The sequence below is a fragment of the Trematomus bernacchii genome, unplaced genomic scaffold, assembly GCF_902827165.1.
Source record: "Trematomus bernacchii unplaced genomic scaffold, fTreBer1.1, whole genome shotgun sequence".
NCBI lineage: Eukaryota > Metazoa > Chordata > Actinopteri > Perciformes > Nototheniidae > Trematomus > Trematomus bernacchii.
In genome coordinates this window covers 16217841-16232663 of record NW_022987714.1, presented here as the reverse complement: position 1 = coordinate 16232663, position 14823 = coordinate 16217841, and the positions used below count along the sequence as shown (strand labels likewise).

General features: G+C 41.3%; 1 protein-coding gene across 1 annotated transcript in view; it reads right to left on the bottom strand.

The window, feature by feature from the left end:
- The window catches only part of ranbp10 (RAN binding protein 10), a 45641-nt gene that overhangs the window by 16255 nt on the left and 14563 nt on the right, over positions 1 to 14823 (bottom strand). Inside the window, 4 exon segments of the mRNA XM_034141416.1 lie at positions 886 to 908; positions 1028 to 1195; positions 10050 to 10102; positions 11622 to 11733. Coding sequence (XP_033997307.1) covers positions 886 to 908; positions 1028 to 1195; positions 10050 to 10102; positions 11622 to 11733 — 356 coding nt within the window.

Below are 14823 nucleotides of genomic sequence, written 5' to 3'. Positions count from 1 at the left end.
CTAGTCATTAGTTCATGGTGGCAGCAGAGTTGTTTGTTTACCTACAGCTCCAACTGGGATACTAAACAATACCTGTCACCTTTTTATTGATTTTGGAAACATCCTGGTTTGTAAAATATACTTCATGCCTATGCCTCACAAGTGTAAGCATTGATTGTGTTAAGCCTTAGGTCACGGCTTGTTAGGTTCCTGTAATGGAAAACTGTCATTGGGTAAACTGGCCAACAACGCTGTCTTTATATCAGGCTATCATTAGATCATAGGGTTCAGTTGGACTTTGTCTTTTTGGCAAAAAAAAAGCCACCAAATGATATGAACACCATCATCTGTTTGAATGCTGTTTAGTTCTGACAGTGGTTGCTAACTCCATCTGCTCTAGCAACATGTGGCCAGCAGCCAACTGTGATTTGGAGTTCTTTTCTTAAAACCTATTTGGCTGGTAAAACAGTTCAAGTGGTTGTGGGTTGTTGTTTTTTTTCAGAGGAATGTTCCAGTTAGTGCGGCCACTGGACAAAAAAAGGTTGTTTTCCAACCCAACTGCCAATATACAGTAGGCTGCATTTGCAGACAAACCTGGCTGAAACTATATATTTTACAGTTTGTAAGTCACTACAGTAACAGGAATGGTATGACAAGGATCATATAGGTTTGGCATCATCATATAAGTGTAACGTGTTGAATGAAAATCAAAGACTGCATATTTTTCGAAAACATTTTCTCCAAAAACAAACAAAATAGAGTATTTTAATGGCTCCCAAGGCAATGGTGGAGCTTACGGATATAATATGTCAATAAAAGTAAAGCAAAAGGAAGTTTGATAGTAAAAGAGAGCCCTAGTAGATTTAAGAAGGCATTTAAAAATCATGCACATTTAGTGATACTTACAGGGAGGTCTGTGAAGGCTACACCTAAGGGACAAAAAGGACAAAAGGTTAAAGAATATTCAATGATTTCCAGCTATAAATGATGCGGTAAATAACAAACAATGCATTACTGTATCACACAATTGAAATCCAAGTTCACAAACCTAAACTGATGCCGTTTTTGGTGTAAAAGCATGTGTTGTTGATGAGGTTAACGCAGCAGCCAATCACGTCCCCTGTGGTGAACGTCGGGCCGTACGGTTGGCCGGTCCCGGAGGAGCAAAAGGAGTGGCCGTCATCTCCGTGGTAACCGTATGAGTGCTTGTCCCATCCTAAAATAGGAAAAGGATTAGGATTAGTTACGAAAAATGTTGGGAAACAAGGTTAAATGAGTCTGCTTCCTATTCAGTGTCATACTGCAGTGCTCAGTTTCCTGAATACAACGGAGCATCTGAGGTGAAGTGAATTGCTCGAGGTCACTGTTACGTCGCGCTGAAGCAAGGGAGACAGTTAGTCATTGACTTCTGCTGCTCAGATTTTCCCATCAGACTACCACTGCCTGCAGGGCGTTTCATGAAAATTCACACTGACGCACACAGAGACACTTTCTGAGTCTTTGGCATGGCGTGCAGTGCTGAGGACGGCCAGCAGGAGGATCTCTGCTATGTTAAGAAACTGGTGAGTCACTGACAACAGGAACAGCAGCTCCTTAATGTTTTATCCCTGCTGGTAATGATGCATGTGTAGGTTAAGGTGTGTTATTTATGCAGCTGTAGAGTTCTTTCAGTATACCACTCAGTAAGCGCATTTGGAAACGCTTTATTTTACAAGTCTATATTTTCCTTATAACTTCCAATGAGATTTTTCTAGAATGCAGTTTGTTCAAAAGGAAAACATGTCAATATACTTCTTTTACAACAGATGTTTTGACCAGTCCTTGAAAGAATACAAAAAAACGAATAAAAATGGGTCCATTTTTAAACTGCAACAATTATTACCAACTATTTTGTCAATGGTTAATTGACAAAATAATTTTTCATGCAAAACTGTCAGAACATTTAGTGTATAACCCCTTAAATGTGTACATATTTGCCTAATCCACCCCCAGGAACTCATTTTGGTGTGAACGCGATCTGCTTTAGTTCATCAGAACTAAAAGAGTTCTCATGAACTATTGTGGGAAAAGTACTTGGTGTGAACGCGCCTATTCACTCTGGCCATGCCATTTGGGGCCTCATAGGGTTAAGTGTCTTGTTGACTATAGGGGCCCACAACCTCACAAATTAAAGACAACCGCACTACCTCACAACCACAGTCACAGTCACCATTGAACCATTCATTTGAACAATTATCTGGAATTTCCCAATAGAAGCCATCAATCCCACCAAATCATTGTAAAAGATTACTGCATGAAGCTTAAATGTGAAAATGACGTTAAGGTTCCCAATGGAGTGGTGCACAGATGAAGGCCCAATCCCAAACCACGCCCTACACCCTACCCCTACACACTCCCCCTCCGTGACGGAGTGAACTCTGTGGAGTGACACTCGCAGCTCAACGAGGCACCCTCCTGCCAGATGGAGGGAGTAAATACAGCGGCAAGCTTTGGGACAAACTCCCCTCTCTCCGGCAGAAACAGGAAATGCCGTAACTGTATGTAACAACGGTTTCAAATCAGCATCTCTTAGACCAAAATGTAAATTAATAACTCAAATAAAACTCCAAAGCTCTTTTAATTTTAAACCTGATGTTTATAAGCTTCTTAGTTTTTGCAACAGTCTGTAAATATACACAACTTTATAATAAAATGCACACATTTACCTTTTTCTAGACTAACCACAGGTACGATCCTAAGTAAAAAACATATGAGGTTATCATGAGGTTGTTAACATCGCAGTTTATCAGTGGATGTTTGATGGAACTGTTTGTAAACAGCGTGTTTCCTGACGGACACACACAGCGTTGAGACCGGTCAGGTAGAGACCGGTCTCCAGTCAGCACCGCTGCAGACATGCTGTTTGAGGGCTTGACAGCCCACTCCCCCTCCACACCGCTCCACACTCGTTGGTTTGGAACAGCACTTAATGTGGCGGACCCTCCGCACGAACGCGCAAACGGAGGGGTAGGGTGTAGGGCGTGGTTTGGGATTGGGCTGAAGTCTTTTTTGTAGGCCAAACTGGAAGTTATAGAATAGAATAGAATAGGGAGGGATGAAACCCTCTTTAATGGTCACACATGCAGAGCACACAGCACACACAGTGAAATTTGGCCTCTGCTTTTAACCCATCCTAGTACAAGGAGTCTAGTACTAGGAGCAGTGGGCAGCTATTGTACAGCGCCCGGGGAGCAATGGGAGTGGGGGGGAAGGGGGGTGTCCGGTGCCTTGCTCAAGGGCACCACGGCAGGGCAGGAGGTGAACTGGGACCTCTCCAAGTAGAAGTCCACACTCCATATTTAGGTCTGGTCGGGGACTTGAACCAGCGACCCTACGGCTCCCAGTCCAAGCCCCTACTGACTGAGCCACTGCCGGACCAATTAGCATGGCAACAGGGACGTTGACAAAAACCATTGGGATTTCTCTATTGGATTTCGGGAATATTTCAGTAAAATAAATCTTTGCCATACATGAATAAGTATGGTTATGTAAAAAGAGCTAAGGTTAGGCTATAAATGAACTACATCACGCTACATGGCGCTGCATCAACACCGCTAAGCTAAAGGTGGCTAATGTTCTCTTGTTTGCAATATGACATTTAGTAGTCTCTATTAGTAATTTGTTAGCAACGGTCATTTTTATTTCCAATAGAAGCTTCGGACATTCACCAGTGGGGTATTTACTGACATATAAAATGTAATAGAACAAAGCATAAAAATGTATTAAGCTTGTGTTAACCACAGATCTTATTTCAGACATCTACCCAAGACAACATTTTAAAACATTGACTCAAGAAGACGGAACCGGAAGTGGTACAATGATAATTCATTTCAGGGTTTTAGGACTGGTTCCTACACTAGTCTTTTCCTTCAAAGATGAGTAGGCTCTCAAATGTATGTTCTCAGTTTGAATTTTATATTGATGTGATTTAACCATATTCAATCAACCTTGGAAGATATTAAGAAGTGCAAGTAACTACAACATGAACAAGTAGTATAGCCACTCTGTAGTCTGACCTTAAAGGGGACATATCATGCTATATTTGAACAATATATTGTAGGGCCATACCTATATAAAGTAAATAAATATAGTTTTTTTTTCAAAATACCAAACAGATCCTGCATTTTAGCCATGCCTCATTTCGCTCTATTTGCTCTTTCCAGCCCTGTTTTTGCAAGGGCTGATTCTGTGAGCTGCAGCTGACCACGCCCCCCTGCAGGAGAGGGGAGCGTGCTTTGAGATCAGCTGCTGGGCTGTCAGAAGAGGGGGAGAAAAAGAGATCTCCGTCCTCCGTGTTTTATTATATAGAGTCGTTATTCATTTGTTTTAAACTCAATAAATAACAAAGAAGACCTTTGACCGGCACTTTTCTAATTTTGTCCGGAAGATTTAAACTTTAACGGACATGTTGACCGGCGAAAGAAAATCGAACTGAAACTCTGCCGCACGGTCCCCTCGTTCCTTGGAAGAGGCGGAGAGGTGGGTGTTTGTCATCTGCTGGTGGACTAACCGGAGATAATTACAGTGCTTGCCTCGACGGGGAAGGATTGCATTGAATTACAGCAGCAGGAGCAAACGCTTGCCTCGGGGAGGGAGAAAAAGAGCCACAGCGGAGAATAAACAGAAGGGCAACCATGGCAACCATGGGCGGGAAGTCTTCTTCACTGCTTTTGTGGCAGACTACAGCGCCACTTACACGCCTGGTATATGTACTACAGCGTCTCCAGCGCTTTAGAGCAGCAATGGCCGGCCGTGGCCCAACCCCACATTCCCCTGATAGGTGGAGAGTTGACCACTAAGCGGAGCACCACTTTTGTGACGTAGAAAATAATTCAAATCTGGATCAGTTTTTATCAGATCCGTTGCAGCCCCGTTTTTAGAGATTTTGGGTATGGAGGAAAATAGAGAGGGTTGTGTTTTCTGACACTTGGTGAGTTCCCTGGAACACCGGGGACACATATTCATGTATAAAAGACGTACAAAAGTGCATTTTGCATCATAGGTCCCCTTTAATGTATAGTCCTATATATACACACTCTGCACTCTAAGCGGCTGTAAAGCAATCTCTACAGGGTGACATGTGTCCAGCATTTCAAAAAGAAAATACTGACATTAGAATGTTCCTCCTGTCTGCTTCCCAAAGCTGAAATACAACCACAAAATGAACATGTATAAGAGGAGCAGAAGATACTCTCTGTCTTTCTTTGAATGTCTAACCTCTTTAGATCTAATACACATCGGTCCTGTGAATCTAAACCAGCACCCTAATGTCAAGTCAAACACACAGAATGGATCTACAAAGACAATATCGATTTCAGTACGACAAAGAACTGACAACAAGGCAGGATCCTCTTCGGCAAAGGGAAACAACTACATTTGGGAACATCAGACATTCACTTGCAGTCATTTAGATGACCAGCTTATTACGCCTCTAGTTTAACACTAGTCCAGTTTGGGTGGAGTTGTCTTCCTGAATGAGACCTGACCCACCGGCGCTCTGCTTCAGCTCATTGCTCTGACAGCTGCTCAATCACAGCTTGTGTGTCGTTGCCAAAAAGCAAAGCGGGGTTAGTGAAAGTAGGTCGTGGGTGAGATACCAGATGCGTACTTGTATATGTGAGCATGTAATAAAGTATTAACCTAAGCCAAATGTGTGAAATTCGTATGCGCCGTGTGCACTGGTGTGTTTCTTTTAACTTGAGTGCATACTGGGCCAGCTCTCTGTACACGCACGCGTGTGCGTGTGTATGTGTATGTGTATGTGTATGTGTATGTGTATGTGTATGTGTGTGTGTGTGTGTATGTGTATGTGTGTGTATGTGTGTGAGGTATTAGATTAATCTGCTGACAGGGATATTGCCTCTAAAGCCAGGCTCACTGCTCCAACATGCTAATGAAATGGGCAGGCCTCCACAGCAGGATCAGACACAGAGGTCAGTAGTGGAGAACATTGTACTATAAAAAGGGACACACACAAACTCACAAATATATATATATAACACAAACTACCGCAAGAGTACACCAAAACATATGTGCAGATGGACAGAAAAGTGTGCACAAACACAGACAAGTGGCGACAAACACAAACAAGTACACTCGAGAGAGACACACACAGATAAGTCCACAGAGTTTGGGACACCACATACTGTAGGTGGCACACAAACACTTTGAGTCGCTCAGAGCTAAGGCAATCAACAGTAATCTGTCGGCCAGGGCTATCGACCATCTGTAGAGGAAACCTAGCAACCAGAAATATTTTCATAACTAACATGTGAACAGGTTTGGAAAACATGTGCATCCATCGCAGCGCCGTTCCACCCTTTGTGTGACTTTTGACACTTGTGAATCAAGAAGAGAGGAGAATGAGGGATCTCTCTCTGTCTGTGTGTGTGTGTGTGTGTGTGTGTGTGTGTGTGTGTGTGTGTGTGTGTGTGTGTGTGTGTGTGTGTGTGTGTGTGTGTGTGTGTGTGTGTGTGTGTCACATCTTGACTAGTCAATAAGCAGGTCAAATGGCCACAGCCACACAATGTGATTGGTCCAGAGCAGAGGAGTTGTTGTGATTGGTCGGAGACAAAGTGATTCTGATTGGGTGGGATAGGTTAGGGACCATATTCAGGTTGTAAGCTACTATATGACCATTGTGCTACCTCCCATGTCACCAGAGATCAGTGAGCCAGTTTGTCATTGTATGTGTGTGAGTCTCTGTGTGTGTGAGTCCCTGTGTGTGTGAGTCCCTGTGTGTGTGAGTCCCTGTGTGTGTGAGTCCCTGTGTGTGTGAGTCCCTGTGTGTGTGAGTCCCTGTGTGTGTGAGTCCCTGTGTGTGTGAGTCCCTGTGTGTGTGAGTCCCTGTGTGTGTGAGTCCCTGTGTGTGTGAGTCCCTGTGTGTGTGAGTCTCTGTGTGTGTCAGTCTCTGTGTGTGTCAGTCTCTGTGTGTGTCAGTCTCTGTGTGTGTGAGTCTCTGTGTGTGTCAGTCTCTGTGTGTGTGAGTCCCTGTGTGTGTGAGTCTCTGTGTGTGTGAGTCCCTGTGTGTGTGAGTCTCTGTGTGTGTGAGTCTCTGTGTGTGTGAGTCTCTGTGTGTGTCAGTCTCTGTGTGTGTCAGTCTCTGTGTGTGTGAGTCCCTGTGTGTGTGAGTCCCTGTGTGTGTGAGTCCCTGTGTGTGTGAGTCCCTGTGTGTGTAGGCGTGTTTGCAGAGGACATAGGAATATTGGGGGTAGGGTGTTTAGGGCACAAGCATAAACGCTCCACTAGGATTTCACAATAGGAGCTATTAAGTCAATCAACACACATTTATTATAGAAATGTATCATGTGACAGTCTGCATTGGCAATGTACAGGTAGCCAGTGCACTGCAAACAATATATTGTAATGTGATATTTGACAAGGATGTCTTGTTTTCTTTTAAAATCTTTATAGTAGCACCTTTGTTCTCTGGATCCTAGCAATTGAATCAGTGACCTTGGTCTGAGTCAAACTTTGTTCACACATGTAAACAATGTCACTGGAATGGTACAGTATGTATAGAATGACTCACTTGCCTGGGTGTGACATTAAGGAATGTGTGATAAAAGCATGTAATTCATTCTATCTGTATCCTTGGAATGAAGACTTTGTTTAGTCAGTGGTTACAGCCGCCTACATAATACTTGAATTAAAGGGAAACTCCACTGATTCTATGCATCAAAGTCAGTTGACGTATAATAATGCGGATATGGGAGATCTTTGTTATAGACAACAAAACCCTGATGATGTCACAGTCATTGTCATCTGGTTAATCTCAGTTTGGGAGTGGAGGCAATTTATTTATATGAGATGAGTTTATATACACTGGCTTATGGAGTTGGAAAGACTGAGTTGTATTGTAAGAGTTGTTTGATGATGGAAGCAGTATTTTGGGGCTTAAAGGTTCACTGTGAAATAAGTCAAGTCCTTAAGTCCAACCCTCAATCTGCTCTGTCACACTCGTTCTTGGCTAAGTCAAATGAATGGAGAGGAACAATACATTTAGATTCCGATTTTAGCATATTTACAACTTTAGGCCCTAATTATTTCAATAAAGGCCATTCGAGTGATTTGAAAATGAGCTTGGCTCACTTCCTGGAGGCTTGGCTGTAGCAGATCAGCAAAGCTACCTGAAAACATGGCTAAAACAATTAATGGTTTAAAATGTTAATACATTTGGCTTTTTTAATGACTAAGGAAATGCATTCAACGTGTTTGTCAGGCCTCACACACACGTTGGTGAATAACACTGAATGTAAACATACTTTTTCTTTGTTTACAAGAAAACTCCACAGGCCACCTCAAATCAATACTAGAGACAAAAAGTTAGGGCAGCTCATTCTCTGATGCATTATTCCTGACCATTCTTTTTTATATATAATACTAATTTAAGTCTAACTATTCATTTTACTTCATTTAACTGGTAATAATCCAGATGGTTTTTATAGTTGTTCATTGTTAGGCCACCCTTAGATAGGTTAGAAACAGATTCACACACATATCCTATAGCCAAACATGCATTTGAAATCCTTATAATTGGGTGTTTAGGCCCAACATTGTATTTTTTAATGTAAAATATAATTTGAATATTCTATCATTACAAAGCGAGAAGCAAGCTTTTTCTTCAGTCAGATTAGTCTGGGGTCAGATTTCAAGCCTGAGTCAACATCATCCGTCACTGATCTACATGACTGTATGGTGACCTGTCCTGACATGTTCTTTCTGCAGCTGTCGGGCTGAATCCACAAGCCACATCCAATTACTCTAGCAAGGCCACACATCCTCATTTCCGTTTGCTTTCATCCTCAAATCTCATAAATGTTGGCACTAGTCCGGCTACTTTCACATATCCACAAAATCTATTTCTTGTCACTTTCTTCATTTCTTTCATCTAAATTCATATCTTTCCTCCACACAATCCTTCCCCACTACTCCAGCACCAAAAACATCTACGCCCTGAATGAAAACAATGACTGGGTGCTAATAATCAGCCCTTTTCCAGTGTTTACATTGTTGAATAGACTGCTGCAGGGATGACGTGTCTGTGTAGGCTGACCCCAAGTCAGCATCCCATTGTTTCCCTTGACAAAAAGCCAAAAGGATTTAGGGACACAGCTTTAGACATTTAAGCGTGTGGAATTTATTTTATGTTGCAGATAATAATGTGATATAAAACGTGCAACTTGTATTAACTTCAGACATTATTTTGGGAATCTAACCAAAAACTAATTTAAAAAAAACATTGACTTCGAGGGAGTCGTGGGTGCTGAATTGCTAAAATGCTAACTCATTTCCCGGTTTAGGACTCATTCCTGCACCGCTCAAAACACATAAAACCTTAGAAATACACAAGTTTACTGCTATATATTATATTGTAGTTGAAAACTTTAAAATCTGTCAGGCTTGCGAATAGACCTTATTTCAGAACTTATTACCTCTTTCCAACCAAAAACCAAGACACTTAAACCTTTCCAGGTTCAGGTACCTATTCCTGCTCTATAAGACATCTGTATTCAGTAAAAGCTAAGTAAACCATCAACACCGCACTGTCAATGCTAGATTGTAATCTGAGTCAATCAGGTTGGATGGCTGAAAAGGTGTCCCCATAAGTCATTGGAAAAGTTCAATGTCAAGGTTATAGCCAGACCCTAAAGAACTGCAAAGTCTATTGTGTAACCAAAATTAAACATGAAACAGAACATTGTTTTTCTTCTAATCCTGCCAAAGAACTTAACTGAACAAACTTTAAAGCTATGCAGACCAATGTTATCGTTTGAAATTGGCCTGATTATATACTCGCCATACTCGTATTGAGTATCCTTTGGGATATTTATTTCGCCCCATCTTGTGATTGCTCTAGCAATAGATATTCAGATATCGACTTGTTATTTTACCGACCTGTCATCAAGTCATTCTGAGAACCATCTTTCCATTGTAACACCCTTTAATGAATACCAGCATTGATTGAAAATGTGTATCTGCCCATTGCCATACAGGTTATGTTATGGAGGCATCATTCACATGTTACTCACCAGGCAGTCTGTTCATGTTGACTCCCTGTGCCGACAGGCCGATGCCCATGTACCTGCACGAAAAAAAATCAAACAATTACTTAGCATGAACCAACATTTAAATATACTGGCAATGATTCCAGAGTATCAATGATTTAGGTGTTTTATCAGGCAACTTAGAATATTCAGATCCCTCCTTTTATGGATGTTAGGCAGAGGTAACTTTGAACATACTGTCTTTGATCTGGCAGAGCGAGAGGCCTCAAAGTGAGAGTCGTAACATCAAACGTGACAACGAGAGATGAAGCTCAGGGGTCATCGTGACATCATAAGTCCGTCACACTTGGATAAGCACTTGGCCTGCATCCTTTTCATGTTAGGAAGCTTAAGAAAGCACAGCAAAAAACCTTTTTGCTCAATTGAACGAGTCATCAATATCGTCAGTTGAATGAGTTTGGCAGAGACTCAGCCTCGCTTTGGCAAATGCTCATGTCATCACTCAAATCCCAGCATTAAACTACTTCTTGTGTTAGCCAAATGGATGCCATCAATGTTGATAGCACGCCACTGTTAGCATCTAGGCTAAATGAAATGCTCGTTGATACTATGGGTACTTGTAAATGTCTATAACTATGTAAATGTATCCTGTAAATATAATGTATGATGTCCTTTATTGTTTTATGTTTCATGTGGAACCTATATGCTGCAGGTCTCCCTTGAAAAAGAGATCTATGATCTCAATGGGACCAATCTGGTTAAATAAAGGTTTGAAATGAAATGAAATGAGCATCTCAAAATGCAAATTGAGCCTTTTAACACAATAACAATGCGCGTTTAATGTTAAGCATTTTAGCATATGAGGGTTCATACCATCAGCATGATAATGCAAAAATGTTGCATATGAGCTTAACATGCACATTTTTAGGCATTTTACAATTCTAACTTTGAGAGAGCACAAAAAATAAAGTGCACCAATATGAGGTCTTCTCTTCTCCAGTACTGTTTTGCATGTTAACATTTTTAAAATGTGGCTATCATTTAGCTTTAGCATGTTGGCAAGCTATGACTAGCTTTTATGTCAAACCTAACGTTGCCTTGCAAGAGTTCTATGTTAAAATGTGTTTGTAGCACATCTTATGCCTACATTTATTAAGGGTTTTGCCTTTGAAGTACCCTGCTATAAATGGCATTATGGGCAAGTATTATTAGGTATACATCCCTCAGCAAACTCTGAATTTCCATACCGATGTTCACATCAATCCTTCCAATAACTCTCAAGACTGACCAACCAACCAAGCTATCCCAAGAGCAACCACGTAGGAAAAAGATACATTAAACTCATGGCCAATGATTGCTTATGATGATGACTTATTGTTTGTTGCCAATAGCTATATTTTCTCCTAGATGGCACTTGTGTTCATATCCAGCCAATGCAGAGCAGGAATCCATATGAACATAAAACCTGAGACTTAACAGAGTATGAACAATAAACACTAATAGCAGGAACTAGTGAAGTTTTTATTGTTGTGCCAATTTTTTTGGCACAGAGAAAATGACAGTCATTAAAGCTTCAATAGGGTTGTATCTTCTTACCCATCTCGACCTTTGCTGACAATCTTGACTTCAAAGTAGTAGATCCCACAGGCAGCAGGGATTGGTTGTGTTGCTCGCACTGATGCTGCGTCCTTGTGGTTCTTACCATGACCTGCAAGAATACAAATAGTAGGTGTTACATGAAGGATGTGGCATTGAGCATTGAGAACTAAGCTGACAGTGACATTTTGCAGCCACTTCCAATTTGATTTCACTAACAAAATGGAGATTTAAAACAACATTGGAACAGATTGCTTGCTTTGATTGCTGGTTTTCTGACAAAACTGGTAGAGCAGACAAACACATTCACCAAACTGGTTTGGTTGTTTGCTAAATTTAATTCCAAAACAACAGAGGGAAAGTCGACAGCTCATAAAAATTCTACATTTGTGCACTCAACTGCCTTTGTTGTCTCATGAGCTGTCACAAATGGTCTGCATTTTGTTTACACCAGCTGGTGGGTGTTAAGCATCTTAAATGCCCAGTGTCTAAGAAATGTAACTCCAGCTTTACACTGTCAAACTTATCCAAGTCAAAACATTTGAACAATAAAAAAGAAAAAGTAAGTTACTGGAATATCAATGTCAAAAAAAGAAGATAAATCATATTCTTTTTTACATGGACAATGTATGCATTTCTAAAATGTTACAACTCTATTATGCAAAATGTGATCAAAATGTAAAACTCGTAAAACTCTTTTATGCTATAATCTTAAACTTTCAACATATTTTATGACAAATCAAGATTTTGTCTTTCGTTTTCAACCGATTCAGGCTTCTATGTTCAAAGGTTATTGCTAGTGAAAATCTATCAGCCTACCAGAAGCTGACTGACCTCTGCACAAGCCAAAGTAAAGCACTGGTTGGTTTTATTTGTCAACTATGTGACAATATTCTGTTATGGCTGTGACTTTACTGATCTAGTGTGCTCTCATCGACTTTTTTTTCTTGATCCCCTGACCTATGTTTCATGAACAATTTCCTCTTTGTCAAACTTCATCTTCTGGGACAACTTTATCAATCCACACATTCACTTCTAACGATATGGCTTACTATACTGGGAACTACAAGTGATCAGTCCTTGACAAGAGCTCTGATAGGACTGTCTTTATCCCAATAGATAGAACCGGAGGATGAAACCTTTATTTGTCACACATACATGCACACAGCACCAGAGTTGGGTGTAACGCGTTACTTTTATAAATTCAGTAATCACACTACAGTTAGCCTACTAACATAAAGAATTACTAGATTCTCCCTTGGACAGACAAGAGGGATTTCCGCCGTAGGTTTATATTTACGTAACATTTGCGCGACTTGCGCGTCCACATCCGTTCTTATTATACATCCATGGTCCACATGCAGTGCATAAACATGGCTGAGTCGTCATCAGCATCAACAGCGATAACTTTCGAGGGGTGGAGGTATGCCCATTATTTTGAGTTCGTCCGAAGAAAGGACAGGAATGTGACGGTGAGGTGCAAACTGTGTCCAGGCCAGAAGCTTTTATCCACTGCTGCAAACACAACGTCAAACCTCCACAAGCACCTGCAAAGACAACATGCTAACGTGAAGCTAATAGCTAAGGATCTCCGAATCCAGTGATAGGTAGGTTTTCACCGACTGTTAGCTTGTGGTAGCCTATTTTATTAAAGAGCATAAAAAGAAAGACTTGTGTTATGTCTTCCTTATTGCAATAGTAATTGTTATATGTGTGCACATGTAGGCCTAAGTTTTAAGTTGTGGCTATAGGCTGTTGCTGAGTAACGCAAAAGTAATGTAAAGAAACGAGTAAAGTAACGACTACTTTATGTAGAGAGTAACGAAGTAAAGTAATATATTACTTTTTTTGAGTAACGACCCCATCTCTGTACAGCACACACAGTGAAATGTGGTCTCTGCTTTTTACCCATCCTAGTACTAGGAGCAGTGGGCAGCTATTGCACAGCGCCCAGGGAGCAATGGGAGTGGGGGGGCTGGGGGGGTGTCCGATGCCTTGCTCAGGGCACCACAGCAGGGCAGGAGGTGGACTGGGACCTCGCCAAGTAGCAGTCCACACTCCATATTTAGGTCTGTTCAGGGACTTGAACCAGCGGCCCTACGGCTCACAGTCCAAGCCCCTACTGACTGAGTCACTACCGGAGAGTGATGCAAGAATGAGTCCTAAAACCCATAAAATAATTAACATTCTGCCACTTCCTGTTCCCTCGTCTTGAAGTCGCGTTTGTAGTAACATGCCTGAAATCAGGTCTGTGGTAAACACAAGCTTTAGAGATATTCATGTTTTGCTTTATGACTTACAACACTTTGGTAAATACACCACTGTTGAATGTCTAAATCTTCAACGAGACTACATAACACCATCAACATTAGCACACAGACATGCAACCATGATGACATTTGTTTATAGCCTAACGTTGGCTAGTTAATTCTGGAAATTGCATTTAAGCTTAAAAAAAGCATAGACTATGGTGTTAAAATGAACACAACTTGCAAGTAAAATAAACGTGTGTTTGCCACAGATCCTATTTTCTGCAAGATCCAATGGAAAAATGCAATTTCTCCAGTCGAGGGAGCCCCTGCGATGCTGACTTCCGGGTTGGCCTACGAAAATACCTCATCACTGCACCACTCTATAGTCCACACTTTTGTCAAGGTGACTCTTCTACAATTCCATGATAAATAACAGATGTTTTTGTGTGTAAAGATGAAGACTTTATGTACAATCAGTGGTGAAGATGTAAGCAAAAGGGGTCATAGGGCTCATGGTATTGTCTTTGAACCAATTAAATTGAAGCACAACAGTCATTACTGTCCAGTGTCTGCTATTCTATATTCAGATGGCTGCTTATGCAATCCCTCGGGTCATGAGAGGAGGATAGAGAGAGAGAGACAGAGAGAGAGAGAGAGAGAGAGAGAGAGAGACTACCATGTTCAGTTGTGTGTTGTTGTATAACTGCCATCTAGGCTCTACAGTAAACATGTGCATCTCTTCGTTACATGTAATCTGTTCTGATAGTCATTGTGAGCTCTTTGTGTACGTGTACGTGTGTGTGTGTGTTTGCAATACTGCATGTGCATGTAAGAAATGTAGATAGGTTGTAACCTTAAACGAAGCAGCTGGCTGTCAGCAGACACCTTGAGGCTGTTGCTCTTGGTGTGTGTGTGTGTGTGTGTGTGTGTGTGTGTGTGTGTGTGTGTGT